This window comes from Prionailurus viverrinus, chromosome D2 (genome assembly GCF_022837055.1).
Source record: "Prionailurus viverrinus isolate Anna chromosome D2, UM_Priviv_1.0, whole genome shotgun sequence".
NCBI lineage: Eukaryota > Metazoa > Chordata > Mammalia > Carnivora > Felidae > Prionailurus > Prionailurus viverrinus.
The window spans coordinates 12,921,229-12,940,548 of NC_062571.1; the positions used below are offsets into that span (position 1 = coordinate 12,921,229).

Consider the following 19,320-nt stretch of genomic DNA (forward strand, 5'->3'; position numbering starts at 1 on the left):
CGGGCTCTGTGCTGACAGCTGAGCCTGGAGCCTGCTTTGATTTTGTGTCTCCCTTGCTCTCTGCCCCTCCCCCACTCACGCACGTGTGCTCGCTCTCTCTCAAAAATAAACATTTTAAAAAAATTTTAATCACAGATTTTCAGGTGCCTGCTATTTGTATTCCCTAGTTTTATTTATATAATAATATCAGTCTATTTATAATGTACCATAATTCCTTATTATTCACATTCAGCAAATCATGCATTGGTTTATTAGCAGAAATTTACCAGACTTTAAAGGTTTAAAAGTATAAATTATCAGGGCACCTGGATAGCTCAGTCAGCTAAATGTCTGACTCTTGATTTCAGCGCGGGTCCTGATCTCACTGTTCACGGGATCGAGCCCTGCATCAGGCTCTGTGCTGGCAGCATGGAGCCCGCTTGGGATTCTCTCTCTCCCTCTCTGCCCCTCCCCTGCTCGTGTTCTTTCTCAAAATAAATGTAAAAATTTTTCAAAGAGTATAAATTATCTAGTTCTGTAAAATTAACATTAATGGAATTCTGCTGGAAACCCTTTTAAAAACCTATTAGCCAACAGGCTGCTATCTTAAGCAGCATCAAGGTAGGAGCAGCTGGACCAGTTTTCTAATATTCACATTGTTTTATGTCACATTTCCAGAAAGATCTCTCCAGGCATCTTATAACTGCCACTCCTTGATTCTCCAGCAGTTGAAAAGGGGGCGGTGCTATGGAATCCAGGAGAAGTGACTCCAAATTTCACTATCGCCTGACTTGTTATCAGAGCCAGACAGAAGCTATGGGAGATGAGAATAGTGACAGATATTAAATATTTGGTTGAGCTTCCTACTTCATGATGGGAAGATAGGCGTAGTGAAAAATCACTGTATTCTCTATTATCTCAGTGTAACTACATTGCAGGACAGCCATAAAATGTTAAACATCAGTGCCTACGAATTTCAATAATGTGATACGGCTTTTCCATTGCCGTTGCTTTTCCACTGCTGGAGAATTTCTCTAAAGAACATAGCATTATGGCTTGAAATTCACCCATTAAAATGCAGAGTTTCTGGTGACAGTGGTTGCTCTCATTTATTGACAGCTTGGTCAAGTGAGACATTAGAAGCCATTAGTTGGGAGGCAGGGCGCAGAACAGGTGAGTTTCCTGTGTCGGAATGAGAGTGAAGGTGCAGACTGAGACCTGCTTCTCGAGTGGCCAGGCCTCTCAGCAGGGCACCGAGGGGGACACGGTCCGAACACAGGTGGGAGGGCAGCCATGGAGAATGGTGTCAAAGGGGTGCTAGCGGAGGATGGAAAAGAAAACCAGTGAGGCTTTTCCGGCGTTTCCTGGAGCGCTTTCCCACCAACGCTCTCTTGGTTCCCTGTTTCCCTCAGTACCTGGAGGAGGAGTACCGCAAAGGAGCCAGGGAGGACGACCCCATGCCTCCCGTGCAGCCCTACCACTACGGCTCCCACTACTCCAATAGTGGCACGGTGCTCCACTTCCTGGTCAGGATGCCTCCGTTCACGAAAATGTTTTTAGCCTATCAAGGTAAGGATTTTTGTAACGCATTTTTTTACTTTACATTCAAGGTAGTTAACATACAGTGTGGTATTGGTTTCAGGAGTAGAATTTAGTGATTCATCACTTACATGTAGCACTTGGCGCTCATCCCCAACAAGTGCCCTCCTTAGTGCCCATCACCCATCTAGCCCATCCCCCACCCAACCTCCCCATCCTCTCTGTTTCTGTCTTATTTTTAAGGTAAGGATCATCTTATAACTACCTAAAATATCTTGTTGGGTCATTAGGAAAAAAAAAAAACAACCTGACATACTTGCTGAGAATGTATTGAGACTAATAAAACCACAGGAAAAAGAATTCTATTTATTCCTTCAGTAAAATTCTCTTCCAAAAATTTGTAGTAGGCCAAATTCTCTTGCTAATGTGTCAAATTTTAGCTGCAAATTAGACATGTCCAAGCTTATAAAAATGCCATTCATTTTCTAAAAATTAGGATATGATTCATATACCACAAAATCTACCCTGTCCAAGGGTATGAAATTCACTTTTTAAAGATGTTCAACTTAATAGTTATTTCAGGTCACATAAGTTATCGCATTGGGGGAATATGTTACTGTAATTTCTTGCAAGTAACCAGTTAAGAGGAGAGCCACACCGCCACCTTCACCTTAGTAACTTTCTAGTTAATAATCTACCTCAGTGTTTTAAGTGGCAGCCTGCAGGCCGGAAGATCACTTAGAGACGCATTTACTGACTTGTGTGCAAATAGGGACATACTCTCCTCTCGGTTTCTAATGGGAACTATGGTATGAGCTCTGTAGTTCCTCATGGCACCCACAATCCTTTGTGGAATCGTCGTCTGCTCACTTACTCAGCCCTTCTTGAACTTCTTTAGATATTTTTATTCATATGCAACCTCTTGGAGGAATGCATTTTTGTATTGTCTCTACCTGGCCTATAGAAGGGGCTTTCCTATATTTCTGCCTGTGTAAGGACACAGAACAAATGTTCCACACGACAGCTGTTCAAATATTTGAAGATTATTACCCTGTCCCCTCTCTCCCTTTCACTCCTGTTTATCCCGAGGCTAATTACCCTTAGTTAATTTGACATCAGGCTGAGAGCCTCCTGTATGCAGGGTCTTATCCCAGCTGCTGCAAGGAATACAAAAAATAAATAAGACTTGCTTACTTTCTGTACTTACAGGAGAGTTTTAAAAACTAATGTGTAAACCATCTTTTTTGCTCTAGTTTCCAAACCTGTTACTATTCTGATAATCCTTCTGGACATGTTCTGATTTGTGAATCCCATTATTAAAACGCGGTGGTCAGAACAAAAAAGAATGTTTCTGATGTAGTTTGGGACCACTGATGTGTGTAATAGAACTATTACTTCCCTCCATTTTTTTTCATGTAGCCCAAGAATCTATTAATGTAAACACCCAATCAACTAAAATTTCTTGATTCTTAAAGATACACTGCTATTATGCTAAGTTTTCTTCATTGTATTTAAGGATAATTGGAAAAAGGACAGGCTACTGCAGTCCCAATAAATTTCATCTCTTTAGCTTCAAATGATTTATGTTGGCATTTGAATTTCTTTCTAGACTCTTGGTTTAGTCCAGGGTTTTTCACCGTGGTACTGTAGTCATTCTGAGCTGCATAATTCTTTGTTGTGAGGGCTGCCCTGTGTTACAGGATATTTTGTACCGTTCCTGGCCTCTACACCCTTGATGCCAGTGGCGCTCTCCCAGCCAGTTGTGAGAACCAAAAATGTCTCTAGACATTGCTAAAAGTCCCCTGGGGACAGAAGTGCTAGGTTAAGAACCACTGGGTTAGTACGTACACATTCTAGATTATAGGGATTTGTAGTGTTGCTTTAAGTTAAGAAACAGCAGAGAAAGTGAACATCTGAACAGAACCCTCAGTGTGCTCCTCTTGTCCCACGGTTCCGTCTAGATGCTGTGTCTCGTGTGGATCCTGTGACTCCACCGCAGCCTTACGGGATTGCCTTTAATTTTTCTAGATTCCATTTAGATTGCTTCTTTTTTCTCCTAAGCCAACTGGCAACAGAATAGATGAGAAAGTAATAAAAGTAGTAGGAAATGTTGCAAGGCAGGGCAGCTCAGACTCGGGGAAGAAATTCCACATATCTTCTTACAGTTGTGCCTGCTTGATGCTGAGGTCAGTCTGTGACCTTCTCTCCACGAAAAGATCTGTTCAGAATTTCAGCAACTTCAAGGACATTTTAGATGGTACAACATGGTTCCTAAGAAGCACTACACAGCCGGTGTTTTCAGGGGCTGGCCTTTGGCTGTCATTTAATGTTCTAGGCCTGCCCTGTGGCTACAAAGTCTGACAACTGTTGACAGAAAAGAGGCAAAATCAAACTCAGTTCTTGACTGTTAGTAGTCTGCACCAGGAAAGCTTAACAAAGGAGTGACTGTGCTTAGGTTCATTTGGATTTATAGGAAACTGTACTTCATTCTTTAGCTTAGAACTGGAACATTACTAAAAAGCAATGCCACCCTCCAAAAAAAAAAGAAAAAAAGTAATACAGTAGTCCAGGGGCACCCGGGTGGCTCAGTCAGTTGAGTGTCCGACTTCAGCTCATGTCATGATCTCACAGTAGTTGAGTTCGAGCCCTGTGTCAGGTTCTGTGCTGACAGCTCAGGAGCCTGGAGCCTGCCTCAGATTCTGTGTCTCCCCGACTCTACCTCTCCCCTACTCCCATTCTGTCTCTCTCTCTCTGTCTCAAAAATAATTAAACATTAAAAAAATAATAAATAAATTTTTAAAAATTAAAAAAAAAGTCCTCATGATTAAAGGTAGAGGAATAATTTTTTTTTTTCTGATGGGGAAAAAACTATCTTACCTACTTGAACTTTAATTTTCCTTGTTTATTCATTCATTCAATAATTAAATCATTTTCAGGCACCTATATGCGCTAGTTGTGGGTGATACCCCAGGCCCCTGCTGTTATGGGACTTTAATTCTGCTTGAGTAGACAGATAATAATCAGTTAAACAAATAAATGATATAAATTCATCCAGTTATATGTACTAAGAAAACATAATACAGATTTAAAATAATATGGTCTCATGTGTAGAAATATTTCCTTTCAAGAACATGAATAACCTCTTTTAAACTGTGGAAAAACAAAACGACCATCACTTTAATCTTTTTGAAGTAGCAGAAGTAAATTAATTGTAACAAGCTTCAAATGGAAAAAGGTCTTTGTGTCTTAACTGCATCACTTGTATTTCTTTGCAGATCAAAGTTTTGACATTCCAGACAGAACTTTTCATTCTACAAATACAACTTGGCGCCTCTCATCTTTTGAGTCCATGACTGATGTCAAAGAACTTATCCCAGAGTTTTTTTACCTTCCAGAATTCTTAGTCAACCGTGAAGGTATGTAAATCATTTCTAATTTATATTTCTGTGCCTATTTTATAATTTTCTAAAAATAAAAATTGCTTTTTAAAGTCCTACAATTTGAATCCCCAAATAAGAGAAATACTTTTATTTATCAAGTATATGATTTTATTTCCAAGTGAGCTCAAAAATTTTAAGTATTTTAAAGGACTAAATATGTGTGGAAAATGGGTAACTTTTAACTGTTAAGGGTATTTGTAAACGTGTATTTTTATTTTGTTATAGAAATTGCTTTATTCTTTTTTCAGACTGCAAAGGTTATAATATGCTCATTATTTTTTAAAGTTATGAATTTATTGGGGCATATGGGTGGTTCAGTTGGTTGAGCATCCAACCTCGGCTCAGGCCATGATTTCACCGTCCGAGAGTTCGAGTTCCACATGTCTCTGTGCCGGCAGCTCAGAGCCTGGAGCCTGCTTGAGACTCTGTGTCTCCCTCTCTCTCTGCCTCCTCCCTGCTCGTGCTCTGTCTCTCTCTCTCAAAAATAAAAACATAAAAAAATGTTTTTTTAAAGTTATGAATTTATTGAAAGCACAGTGTAAGTTGCCTAAAACTCAACAATTTTATGAGGAGTGACCAAGTTAGAAATAAAACACCCTAACCAAAATCATCTAATACCAAAAAGGGATAGTAGAGGATAAAATCAAATTTTCTGTGATGCCAGGGACCCAACAATCTTGCCCAACCATACCTGTTTTTTAATAGAAGATCAGGTAACCATTTAAGAGATGTTGGTGGGTCATTTTCGTGCATTACTTAATTCCGTATTTTTGTGTGACCTTTAGGAATGTATGAAATTGATGGTCATAGCTTTAGAGAAGTTCATGTTAGGAAAATTACTTGGGAATTTTATTCTATACTAACTAGCCTCTCTGGAGCTGTTTGGAGAATCATTAATAAACCCACGCTGCTAGTTATCTGGAGCACGTTTCATAATGTTGCCCAGATGAGAAGCCTCCAAGAATGGTCAGCACCTGCAGTTTGGGACTCCCTTAAATCCATGCTTGTTTCCTCTGTCTGTGTATGTTTCAGTTATCTATGGCCCCATAACAAATAACTCCAACACCTAGTGCCTCAAAACAACAATAATTTTATCATCATTACAGGTTTTGGAGGTCAGAAATTCAGGAACAGCTCAGCCCAGTGCTTTTAGTGGTTTTGGCTGGGTGTCTGCCTTCAGATTAACTGGAGCTGGACCAGCCAGGGGATCAGAACAGCTGGGGGCTGGAGGACATCTCTCTTTATGTAATCCCCATGCCTTTCCATGTGGTCTCTCCACGTGGACTAGTTTGGGCTTCCTCACAGCATGGTGGGCTTGGACATTCTACCTGGCAACTCAGGGTTCCAAAGGCGAGTGTCCCAAGAGAGACGAGCGGGAGCTTCACGGCCTCTTCCAACCTCGAATTGGTGGTCACGTAGTGGCACTCCTACTGCAGTCACAAGTGCCCACCCATGTTCGGAGGGAACGGGCTCAGACTGTGCCACTTGATGGGGGAGTAGCGAGATCCGGGAAAAGCATGCAACACAGCAAGTGCTGGTATAGCTATTTTTGGAAAATATAGTTTGCTGTAATGTACATCATGTCATTTCCTATCAGCACTCCCATCAGCCTTTCATCGTACTTTCAGTCATCTGCTCCGTGTGATGTGTCCCCAGAGCATTTGACAGTTGGGAATGATTTGGGTTTATGCAGACCCCCTGCTGCTCAGCCCCTCCCCAGCTCAGCCCTCGGGTGCCTCTTTCACTGCTGTGAAATCGGTAAATCCCTGCTGCTTCTCCCGAAGCTGCTCACACAGATTCTGCAGTTTCTTGGCCAGTTGTCTTAAATCACTGCAGCTGTCTGTAGGATGAGCTGAGCTTTTGGAGAGGGCTCCCACCCGCACTCCATGTCAATTTATATAAGCCCTTGGTTTATATTGCACACCAGATCATTTCAAAATACTTCCAAACTTAGCGACTATCCTTCTATCTGGTTTCACAAGATCTAGAAGGAGGCAGACAGCAACTTAATTTTATATGGAGCGTAATCAGCTTTGAAGAGATCCTTTTTCATTTTTATTCTGTTATGGTGTCCACATTTTCTGTCCATAAAATGTAGCGCAAAAACATTTCTTCAACATTTCTTTCAGGACAGTTTTTTAAAATAAACACTTCTAAGATTTTTGTTTACCCTTCCAAACAATTAGAAAACAGCTTATCTACATCATAGAAGAACGCTCTTATTCAGTGTGTAGGCATAATTTTGGTGTCCATAGGAATGCTTAGTAGAAATCATGTCTGGACAGACCTCTAGTCTTACCATAAAGTTAATAGACAGTTCATTTAGGAACGTGCATACTTTGTATGAGTTGCATTTTTTTTAAATGACAGAATGCTAATATTTACTAAATAAAGTCTTAAATTTACTATGATGTTAACATCAATACTTAAGAAATGCTTATACAAAGCCTCAATTTGATTTTAATCAAGTTTATAATTGAATAGATATTTAAGCACGTAATACATTAGAAGTTTTGATAAGTGGAATATTGAAATTAGTGGGCAGTGATTTTCTGCTGTTTTTTTCAATATGATATAAAGTGGTGGAAGGATAAAGTTGGAAATCTGAAATTTAATTAGGATAGCATTCACCCACGTGGCTCTATCAGTAGGTAAGTAAGTAAATGAACAATGATGTTACTATTCTCTTTGCCTCTGCTTTTCCTGGCGATAGGATGTAATGTCTGTTTCTGGAAACTGTTAAGACCCTGCTCAGGCCAAACGAAGCATGCTTTAGGGAGATAAGCATTAATATTAATCTTCTCTTCTAGGTTTTGATTTTGGTGTGCGTCAGAACGGTGAACGGGTTAATCACGTCAACCTCCCTCCTTGGGCACGTAACGATCCCCGTCTTTTTATCCTCATTCATCGACAGGCTCTAGAGTCTGACTACGTGTCCCAGAACATCTGTCAATGGATTGACTTGGTATTCGGGTATAAGCAAAAAGGGAAGGCTTCCGTTCAAGCCATCAATGTTTTTCATCCTGCTGTAAGTGGCTTTTTTAAAAATATGCATTTATGTAAGGCAGAACCTGAATGAAGGGTTAGCTGTTAGGCTGTTTCTTTAAAATCAAAGAGAATTAGCAATAGCACTACACTTTTCAGGTTTTATATTTCGGCTCTTTAAAAATAACTAAGAAAAAAAAAAGACGCTATCTATCTATTGCGGGTTCCTCAGGACCGACCATCCCCAGGTTAAATGAGGACTTAAAGACTCAGTGTATGGTCATACTAACAATTATTACAGTGATAGATACAAAACAAAATCAGCAAAAGGAAAAGATGTATAGGGCAAAGCTGGAGAAGACCAGGCACAGGTTCCCAAGAGTCTTCTCCCAGAAGATCACAAAGAACACACTGACCTCCTCCAGCAACACGTGTGCTGTTGTCTGCCGGGGAAGCTCATTAGCGACTCAGAGCCCAGTGTTTATGTTGAGGGCTGGTCATATAAGTACTCTCTCTCACACGTACTGAAATCCCAGACTCCCGGAAGGAAGGCAGGTGTTCAGTATAGCACATCGTTTGTGCAAACAGTTGAGGCACAGTGAGCCCCTCCTATGAGTTAGGAAACGGCAGGAACTCTCCTGAAACCTGTGTTCCCTTTTAGCAGCCAAGGGCCAGCCTTACAGCGGGTCTTTGCAAGGAGAGCAGCTCAGGCCTGCCACGTTAACTCTTTCCTGCACACTATCCTACATGTGCATTCTCTTTTGAAATGGCATCATTTTTCCTTAATACAGAAACAATATTTGTGCCTCGTTAGAAAAATGTATAAAGTACAGACTGCAAAAGGAAGATGTTTAAAAATCAACTTTGATATCGCTATCCAGAGATAAATATCAAAACCACCTTCCAGACTTTTTTTATACATATATATCATTCCATTTATATTATACCACTGTTCCATAGGATGTCCATATAACAATAATTTATTTAACCATCCCCTATTGTTAGATATTTAATTAGTATCTGTTTGCTATTAGAAATAATAATCCTGAGAGGCCCCTGGGTGGCTCAGTCAGTTAAGCGTCCAACTTCAGCTCAGGTCATGATCTCACAGTTAGTGAATTTGAGCCCCACGTCAGGCTCTGTGCTGACAGCTGAGAGCCTAGAGCCTGCTTCAGATTCTGTCTGTCTGTCTGTCTGTCTGTCTCTCTCTCTCTCTCTCTCTCATAAACATTAAAAATAATAATAATAAAAAGAATGACCATGCTTAGATAGGCACTTATAACAAGTGTTTAATCCCTTGTGGTGGCAGTGGTGGTGAGTGTTGAAGATTATTTAGTTTCTGAAGAATCTTTGAAATTTTATTTTGGCATTTATAGAAACGTTATGTCTAGATATGTAATGAAATTGGCTATGCATGATTAAATGCTAAAAGCTACACTGTACACGTGGGTCTGCACAAAACATGACAGGTCTGTACCCAACTACTGACAGCTAAGAAGGCAATGCATGTTGCTCCCCATCCGACCTCAGAGACAACAGCAGGAAGGAGAAAAGTGTAGCATTCTTTACAGTAAAGAGCCTGGAATTTTCACCACACTTGAACTACCTGCCAACATCGTACTTAACTTCATTTTTGCCTTTTCCTCGATATCACTTTAACGAATGATTTTTTTCCATAATTTAACATTATACACAGTCTTTTTTTCCCCAACACTGAGGAAGAAAGAATCAGGACTGTGACAAATCCTGAATTTTTACCCCACTTCCAGTCTGATTATTGCCCGAACCCCCCTTTCTCTCCAGCTTCATGTCCTAAAAAGGGTGACAGCATGGAGGACACCACCCTCTCTACCATGTTTTAGTCAAAATGGGATACTTTGGCTTTGTTTCTCGTCCGGTCTTCTGCCTCCTGCAGAGGTGCTCTGGCCTCCACTGACAGCCTCACCAAGATGGCCCAGGGAGGCCGAAGGGACATGGCGGCTCATCACAGCCTTCTCTCCGCCAACTTCTAGTCAGTTTCAGTGTGTGTGAAAACCTCCAAAGCAAACACAGGGACAGGAAATCAGGATTAAATTGATCCTCTCCAAGGATGCATAAGGCATAGATGTGTTGCTCTTGAACTTACAGGATGGAAATCAAAAAGACTTTGCTTGGGTTTCAATGATACTAGTGTTCAAAGTCCTGATTCTTCAATCCAGGAAAACAGGAGGCATATAGACCTCAAAAATCCAGGCTCATTACTAAGAGAAAATATGCCTCAATAGCTGAGATCCATAGACATCTCCAAGATGGCATTTGTGAGTAAAGGGAATGAAAAATTCTTTCTCCACCCTTCAAGGTGCTTCCTGCTGGAGTAGGAACAAAATATACATGAGACAGCTTAACAGGAAAAAAAAAAAAAAATCCAAAGTTTACTTATGTGCACAGAGACGCTCAAAAATGAAATTAAGACCCAGGCAGGCAGTTTTTACACTTTTTAGACAAAGGGACAATAAATCTGTGAGGGATTGACAAAACGAAGAAAACCTAACTTTGGGAGCTTCAGTTAGTAAGGATTTCTAAATAGAATTTGGGCTGGGGTAGTAGGTTAGTAAAAAGTAACAAGAGTTGTTTATGCAACCTTCTCCACTCTAAATTTCCCATCTCTGGTGATAAGGATGTCTCTTTACTTCCTGCTACTGGAGGAAGCTCTCAGGGGGACAGAGGAGGGTCTGGGTCTCCTTGCACAGCCGATCTCTTAAGTAACTTTTATTTAAAATAATCAGTATGCTGCATCCGACTTCAGCCAGGTCACGATCTCGCGGTCTGTGAGTTCGAGCCCCGCGTCAGGCTCTGGGCTGATGGCTCAGAGCCTGGAGCCTGTTTCCGATTCTGTGTCTCCCTCTCTCTCTGCCCCTCCCCCGTTCATGCTCTGTCTCTCTCTGTCGCAAAAATAAATAAACGTTGAAAAAAAAATTTTTTTTAAATAAAATAATCAGTATGCCAAAGCAGCCCATCTTGGGGCAGCCTGCCCTTGGCCCCTACATGAGTTAGCAACAGAAAACCATCCTGTGAAACCATCCATTGTGTCTTAGGAGAAGAGGAATCAAAACCTTTCTTTGAGCATATTAACGTCGAAGAACAAAAGAGTATTGGATATCACATAATTTCAGGCTGATACAAATGGCTTTGAACTTCTAGTCCTCATTTCTACAAATTGAGAAAATTGGGGCAGGGCGGGGTCCTCCACTTTTCTTCTGCCCCTGTGTTGCCATAAGCTGAAAGTTACGTTGTCTCCCTGAAATGATTTTGGCTGACCTCTTGACTCTAGTTTTCTGACCAATATCTGACAGGTGGTTACAGAAAAAATACGTCCACTTGCTAATCTGCCTATAGAAGCTGTTATTTTGGATCAGCTTAATTGAACATCCTGGTTACATTTTCATGAGTCCTCACTGAGAGACAAGTCCAAAGAAAAACCTCATTTAGTTTTCTTTTTTTTTTTTTAATTGGGGCATAACTGACATGTAACATTATCTTAGTTTCCAACGTACAACATAATGATTCGATATTTATATATACTGTGGAATGAGCACCACAGTCTCATGAACAACCATCGCCACGCATAGTTACAGAATTTTTTTTCTTGTGATGAAGACTTTTAAGATTTACTCTCTTAGCAGCTTTCAGGTGTGCAATACAACGTTATTGACTATAGTCACCGTGCCGTGCAGGACATCCCCAGGACTTATTTATTTCATAATTAGAAGTCTGTGTCTTTTGACCACCTTAACTCATTTCACCCCCACCTCCTCCCCTTCACCTCTGACAACCACCGATCAGTTCTGTGTATCTATGAGCTCAGTTTTTTCGTTTTTTGCTTGTTCATTTGCTTGTTTAGATTTCACATATAATCGGTATCCTATGTATTTGGCTTTCTCTGGCTTATTTCACTTAGCATAATGCCCTCAAGGTCTATCCATGTTGTCACAAGATTTCATTCTTTTGTATGGCTGAATAATATTCCTGTGTGTGTGTGTGTGTGTGTGTGTGTGTGTGTGTGTATCACATTTTCTTCATCCACTTATCCATCAATGGACACAGCTTGTTTCCATGGCTTGGCTGTTATAAATAATGCCGCAGTGAACATGGGGGTGCAGCTAGCTCTTCAAATTAGTGTTTTTGTTTTCTTCAGATAAATACCCAGAAGTGGAATTTCTAGATCACATGGTACTTCTATTTTTAATTTTTTGAGGAACCTCCATACTGTTTTCCATAATGGCTACACCAATTTACATTCCCATCAGCAATACACAAGGGTCCCTTTTCTGCACATCCTCACCCACACTTGTTTCCTATCTGTTTGATACTAGCGACAGGTGTGAGGTGATATATCATTGTGGTTTTGATTTGCATTTTCCTGACAATGAGTGATGTTGAGCACCTTTTCATGTGTCTGTTGGCCATCTGGACGTCTTCTTTGGAAAAATATCTATTCAGATTTTCTGCCCATTTTTAAATCAGGTTCTTCATTTTGTTTTTTGCTGTTGAGTTGTAGGAGTTCTTTGTATATTTTGGATATCAATCCCTTATTAGAGATATGATTTGCAAATATTTGCTCCTATTCAGTAGGCTGCCTTTTCATTTTGTTGATGATATCCTCTGCTGTGCATATAAATGAAGTCTTACATTCTTTGATCTTAAATTAAAAATCAATTTTATAAACATACACAATTAGCACCCATCAATCCAGATACGTAATTTTCATTCACTCATTCAGGAACACTGATTACTTCTCTTCTTATCTCATCAAGACCATTAATAATTACTAACTGATCAAACACAATTAAAAGCCATTTCCATTGAAATAGAGAAGAGTAAGCTACTACCTAGAGAATAAAACAAGTTGTTTCCCCATTGGTGTCGTTGCCAATCTCACTCTGTATATACCACCTCTCGTTCCCTTTTACTCTTCAGACGTATTTCGGAATGGATGTGTCTGCAGTTGAAGACCCTGTTCAGAGGCGGGCCCTAGAAACCATGATAAAAACCTACGGCCAGACCCCTCGTCAGTTGTTCCAGTCGGCCCACGCGAGCAGACCCGGATCCAAGCTCAACATCGAAGGAGAGCTCCCTGCTGCCGTGGGGTTGTTAGTACAGTTTGCTTTCAGGGACACCCGAGAACAGGTCAAAGAAATTACCTACCCGGTATGTCATTTGAATTTTAATAGTATTTGGCAAAAACTGATCCGACTCCAGAGATATCAGACCCTCTCCCCAACTCCACGGACACCCCAGTGAACAGGGCCTCAGCCTGTGAGCCAGCCAGCCAGTGAGCACAGGTGCACACCATTAACAGAGCCGCTGTGTTCGGAGTGAACGCTGTGTCAGTGACACGAGAGAGTGCTTTGGGGAGCTCCGCTCAGACGGCCGGCTCCCAGAGGGCTATTCCCAGGGAAAGCCTCACAAGGCAGGGGCATCACAGGCACCCGCACACCAGAGGAGGGGAACCGTCCAGGACTGGAGAATAGTCTGAGCGTGGGCGTGGCAGGGTCTTGGTTATCATCTTCCACCAAAAGTACCGACCAGAAGCGTGAACGTTTGGTTCACAATTAAAGCAGAGCCTTATGTGTATCTTTGGCCCCACCAGACTGTGATGACGAAGTGTTGCCTCTTAAAGTGGAAAATAGGCATAATTTTTCCTCTGAAATACAGAAGTAGAGCAAACAAGCCTGAAGAGAAAAATGGATTCTAACCCTCAGCTAAATTCCTCATTATCACAGCAGCATAAGATGGGAGGCTGTGAACTGTCAAACGTTGTAAAGGTTTGCAGCAGAAAGCAAAGAGGCGAGGGAAGGAGGTTGTAAGGGTCCTGGACGTGACGTAAAGCGGCGTGTCTCCCCCTACAATAAACCGTGACCCAGTGTAAGGATGGTCTTCACAGACCTTGTTTTGACAGTCACTTCTTAAAATAAGGTTCCTTAAATCACTAACTGTAGAACACAAATAGAACGCATGGAAATTCTAGGGGCGCCTGGGCAGCTCAGTCGGTTAAGCATCCAACTTTGGCTCAGGTCATGATCTCATGGTTCTTGAGTTCAGGCCCCACTTTGGGCTCTGTGCTGACAGCTCAGAGCCTGGAACCTGCTTCACATTCTGTGTCTCCCTCTCTCTCTGCCCCTCCCTGGCTTGCATGCACCTGTGCACACACACTCTCTCTCTCAAACATAAACAAACATTTAAAAAAAAAGAACACCTGGAAATTCTTTATACACATAGCTCACATATATCACATGTGTGTGTTGAACACAAACAAAAGTGATACAACCAGTAAAATTCAAATTGAAAACATCAGTATGATGTTTTGCCAAAACCAGATCACCAAAGTTGTGTTTCATAGTTGAAAGCTGTGTTTTTTGTTTCATGTTTATTTGTCAACGTAACCCTTAAGACTTTGAAGCCTCACAAATCACTGTAATTATCATTACCAGGGTCTGTGTCTTTCAGTGGAATCCATTATTTTACCATGTCAAAATAATTTAATAGTACATCCCTGAAAAGTAATAAATGCGATTTCATCTACTAATACTTAGTGTTAATCAGCTGTTTGCAGTTGGTACATAGATCTGAGCCGTATATCCGCTTGCAGCGGGAACGTGGCACCCACCCGCCTCGTTCCCACTGAGGACCCACGTGTCCACCATTCTCTTCAGCTGGGACGGCCTTTCCCCGGACAACAGCCCCACTTTGCTCTCCCAGTTCTTTGAGGTGTTGCTCAGATGTCCCCTCCTCAGTTCCCTCATTCCGTATCTATGACAGTAACCCCCTCGTTCCCTGCTCTCTTCCCTTTCTCCGTTGTTTTTCCTAGAGCTTCACCACCTGCCATGTTGTCTGTGCGTCTGTCTGTTTCTCGTCTGCCCCTCGGCCCAGCTAGAACCCAGCTGCATGCGGACTGGGGCCCCATCTGTACTTTCATCCCTGCATGTAGCAACAAGGAACACAGATTTCCATATGCTAAGCATAGAGCAGTAAAAAGTAGAATATAATTCTTGCCTACAAAGGGCTTATAATCAGGTTGCTTACTCTTTGTTTAGAATTTCAGTTAGAAGTCATTCTCTATTTACTACCTTTGACTTTTTCCTTTCTTCTTAGAGCCCTCTGTCATGGATAAAAGGCTTGAAGTGGGGGGAGTATGTCGGCTCTCCAAGTGCTCCGGTACCTGTGGTCTGCTTCAGCCAGCCCCACGGAGAAAGATTTGGTTCTCTCCAGGCTCTGCCCACCAGAGCCATCTGTGGATTGTCCCAAAATTTCTGTCTGCTGATGACATACAGCAAAGAACAAGGTAAAAGAAAACATTCTCAGTACCTCTCTCATGAGATTTGACTGTTTCCAGCTCATCTGTGCTACTATTTTATTTCTCAGTCTTGAGTCCATAGTGAAAATCTTTCAAATGTGTGGTTATTTAGTGCAAAGTAGGAATTAAACATACCACCTGGCCGGGGGGGGGGGGGGGGGGGGGATTAAATGCAGTGCCATTTGAAATAAGAGGAGGAGTCAAAGCCAAGAACAAGTATCTTGTGGTTATGCTCACAAGATGAAAGCATCCGTTTTATAGAAATATATCTTTTGAGGCCCTTGAATCCCAGAAGAGACTAGCAAATTAGTACCTCAGAAGGTATAGTCATGAGATTCAAACAAACAAACAAAATAAAACAAGGAAGTCATGATAGCCTTGAAAATAGGTCTTAAAAACAGGTATGCCTGGAAAGCAATTCTTGCCTCAGCCTCTGTGCCCTAATTCGCTAACAGCAACACATGGAAAAGGGCTGTAATTACGTCATGGTTAACGTAATTAACCATTTCGTTCACTATAAAAGAACTCTCCCTACTTACTAGGCACGGGCTTTGGGCACTAGAATGAATGCCTGGGACGCTCATCTGTTCGTATCAGGCATGTGCAGATTTACCTAAAAGCCAGCGTGTGGCCTAGATAGACGCCTGTTGACACAGTGTTTGTGTTTAACATTATTTTTGATACACCGTGCTCCTGGGGGTCCGTGCAGCTGGCTTCCAGCACGTGCAGCACTGCATTACGACAGAGGTCACTTAAGGAAATTAAGTCTGCTGGCTGGGCCACAGTTCTTTTAGACTTACTCTTGTCTGTATCATGGAATCAGTGATTGCCTTTATGCTTGTTTGTAATAAGAGGCTGCATATCGTTTTATCGCAGTTTAGTGAATTAGTAGGGTAAGGCAAATCTGTTTAATCATACCTACTGTAATATCAGCAGTTTATTTTCACGAGTATGTTACAATTAGTTGTGAGGTGTGTTACAAGTTAATTTGCTGCCAATAATACTTAAAGTACCAAAGTGTGTGAATAATTTCCCTTGAAAAAGTAATTAGAGTGGATTGAAGTTTGTCTCTGTTGAGCAGAAGAGAAAGGGCTAGTGTTACCGCTTAGCACGGTGAACTGAAATATGTCAAATATGGTCGTCAGTCTACCTTATTTGTGCCATTTCAACCACAGCCCTTAGTGAGTGTGCCCTTAATAGCTGTGTTCATTCAGATTACGCTTTGTTTCCTTGTGAAACACGTCTGGGATTTGCTGGCATCTAGGTGCGTGCAGGGAACGCCACAGACCTGGCCACAGCCTCAGGAGGCACAGCGCCTTGAGTTTGTGTCCCAGCTCTGCTACTTAGCAGCTGTCTGACCTTGGCAAAATTACCTAGACCTTCTGAATCCTGGCTTTTGAGCCATAAAATGGGAATGACAGAAAGATTTACTTCACAGGTAATTTGCTGTAAGATTAAATGAGATAATGCAGGGAATGATAAGCACAGTGCCTGACTCCTTCTAAGTGCTTAGTAAATGTCCATCAGGCTGTAAGCGCCCTGGGCCCAGGGACCGTGTGCACCCACCGCTGCACCCGGCTTGCAACAGCCCAGTGCTCCACAGCGGCCTTGCGGGAGTGAGGGCTCAGCTTGCAGATGAGAGTTCGGTCATGTGTTAACAGCTGCGTGGTGTGGCGCACCCTTGCATCAAATAACTGTGTGGTTCTGCTAAGCTCTACATGCATAACACAATGTAACAACTAAACTGAGATCCTTTTGATGATCTTAAACCCAGGATAGGCCAATTACTTGTAAACTGTGCCTCAGAAGTGCCTGAGATGCTTTTTTTCAAAACATACTTGCCTGGGTCCCATTTGAGCCAACTGTATCAGCCTCTGGGGCTTGAGTCCAAGCCTGTGCATGCTGAAAAAGCCATTTTCTTACAAACTGTGATTTAAATTTTACTATTCTAATCAGTAAAGGAGAAGTTTATTTTTCTTTAAAAAAAAAAAAAAGGTGTGCCTCTTATAAGTGCTGGAAGAGAAACTGGGAACGGTTATATTATGTATTTTTTTTTTTATTAAATTTTTTTTCAACGTTTATTTATTTTTGGGACAGAGAGAGACAGAGCATGAACGGGGGAGGGGCAGAGAGAGAGGGAGACACAGAATCGGAAACAGGCTCCAGGCTGTGAGCCATCAGCCCAGCGCCCGACGCGGGGCTCGAACTCACGGACCGCGAGATCGTGACCCGGCTGAAGTCGGACGCTCAACCGACTGCGCCACCCAGGCGCCCCAGTATATTATGTATTTCATTCACTGAACACTTGGTTTACTGAGTACCCACTGCATGCCAAACATTATGGTGGAATTTGAGAGGCCCTGAGACTCCCAAAATGTGGTTCCTTTCCCCAGCAGCTTATATTTAGAGCAGCTTATATTAAATGAGTATATTCCAGTTCCTTTATTGCAAAACTGATGTCAACATTTGGTATTATAGTCGACAAAACAAAACCAATCTGTGAATTACATTTTCACTGTGCTATTGATTCTTTCAACAAATATTTATTTGTTTTATTCCTCTATATGTGGGCTCATTATATAGGTGCTGCAATAAATAAAGCACATTGTCTCTCCGAAAGGGGCTTGAGCAATCCAAATTTTAGGCCAGTACCGGATATGGCATCTATGCTGCATTACCTATATTCAGCCCACGACCAAGAATAGATTTTGAATAGTACTGAAAAGGGATATCAGAATGTCCAAATCTTTATCCCCCAAAGACATAAAACTATGTTGTAAAAAAGAGAAAACAGAACCCTTTTAAATCAAAGTCTGCTATGCAAAGTCCTTGTACTTGACAGGATGGAATGAACCCTTCCTAGGACAGGTATTGCTTCTAAGGTAGCCATGTTCTCTTTCTAATATTGATAGTTAGTTGTCTATGCTGATTCTTCAGCAGGTGGTATCTACAAAGTTATTTAAGTAGTATCTAGTTTATATTTATTTATTTTTTAAGTTTTTTTTTTAATGTTTGTTTATTTTTGAGAGAGAGGGAGACACAGAATCCAAAGCAGGCTCCAGGCTCTGAGCTGTCAGCACAGAGCACGAGGCGGGGCTCAAACTCACCAACTGTGAAATCATGACCTGAGCCATGACCTTAACCAACTGAGCCACCCAGGCGTCCCTAGTTTTTTTTGTTTTTTGGGGTTTTTTTGGTTTTTTTTTTTTAAGTCCAAGTGTCATAGAACATGAATAGTGTAAGCCTGACTATCATTGTCTTTTATAAAAATTCCTTAACAGATATTTTAGTACTAAATCAAATCCCAGCCAAAGCATCACAAGTGAAAAAAAAAATAGAGTTCCGGTCTTAGAATCCCATTAGCATGAAAGGAATAAAACTAATTTAAATCGGTCCATCTTATGAATATAAAGGTGATTTGCACTGGAAAGATACTATGTTCTGCTACGTAAACTTCAGCTTTTAGCCCACCATTCTGGGGGGCTGCCGGGAACAGTGGAGCGATGGCAACCGGATACTTTTCATTTCTCCTTCTCCAGGTGTGAGAAGCATGAACAGTACCGACATTCAGTGGTCAGCCATCCTGAGCTGGGGATATGCTGATAACATTTTAAGGTTGAAGAGCAAACAAAGTGAGCCTCCAATAAACTTTATACAAAGTTCTCAACAGTATCAGGTAAACTTTTTTATGAAGTACTTTATAACACTGATTAAACACAATGCTTTAAAAAGGAGTCAGACCGGTAGCAGCTGGTCTTTAATATTCTGCAGTTAACTCAGCCCAGAAGCTGACGATGCTGGACTTTGCCTTGTTTCCAGCGCTCCGGTTTCCCAACCATTGCTGTCCTGACTCTGTCCCCAGCTTCTGTCTTCTCCCCAGTACCTCACAGAGACAGTGTTATAATCACCGAGTCAGCGTCAGCTGTTGGAACAAAATCAGCATTGCTTCCTTCTCAGTGTTCGCTGTCTTTTGTCACTGTGTCATTTTCTGTAGCCAGAGTGCCATCTTCTCTGCCTGGTTTTTGCAAAATAGACGGGGCGTTT

At 41.6% G+C, this 19,320-nt stretch overlaps 1 protein-coding gene across 9 annotated transcripts in view; it reads left to right on the forward strand.

Moving 5' to 3' along the window:
* LYST (lysosomal trafficking regulator) overlaps window positions 1-19,320 on the forward strand; it is a 194,467-nt gene that overhangs the window by 156,731 nt on the left and 18,416 nt on the right. For all 9 annotated transcript variants that reach the window (XM_047826310.1, XM_047826303.1, XM_047826309.1 and 6 more), the window contains 6 exons: window positions 1,392-1,548; window positions 4,794-4,934; window positions 7,769-7,986; window positions 12,900-13,130; window positions 15,075-15,264; window positions 18,816-18,952. In XM_047826310.1, the coding sequence (XP_047682266.1) occupies window positions 1,392-1,548; window positions 4,794-4,934; window positions 7,769-7,986; window positions 12,900-13,130; window positions 15,075-15,264; window positions 18,816-18,952 (1,074 nt within the window). The remainder of the gene's footprint in view (window positions 1-1,391; window positions 1,549-4,793; window positions 4,935-7,768; window positions 7,987-12,899; window positions 13,131-15,074; window positions 15,265-18,815; window positions 18,953-19,320) is intronic.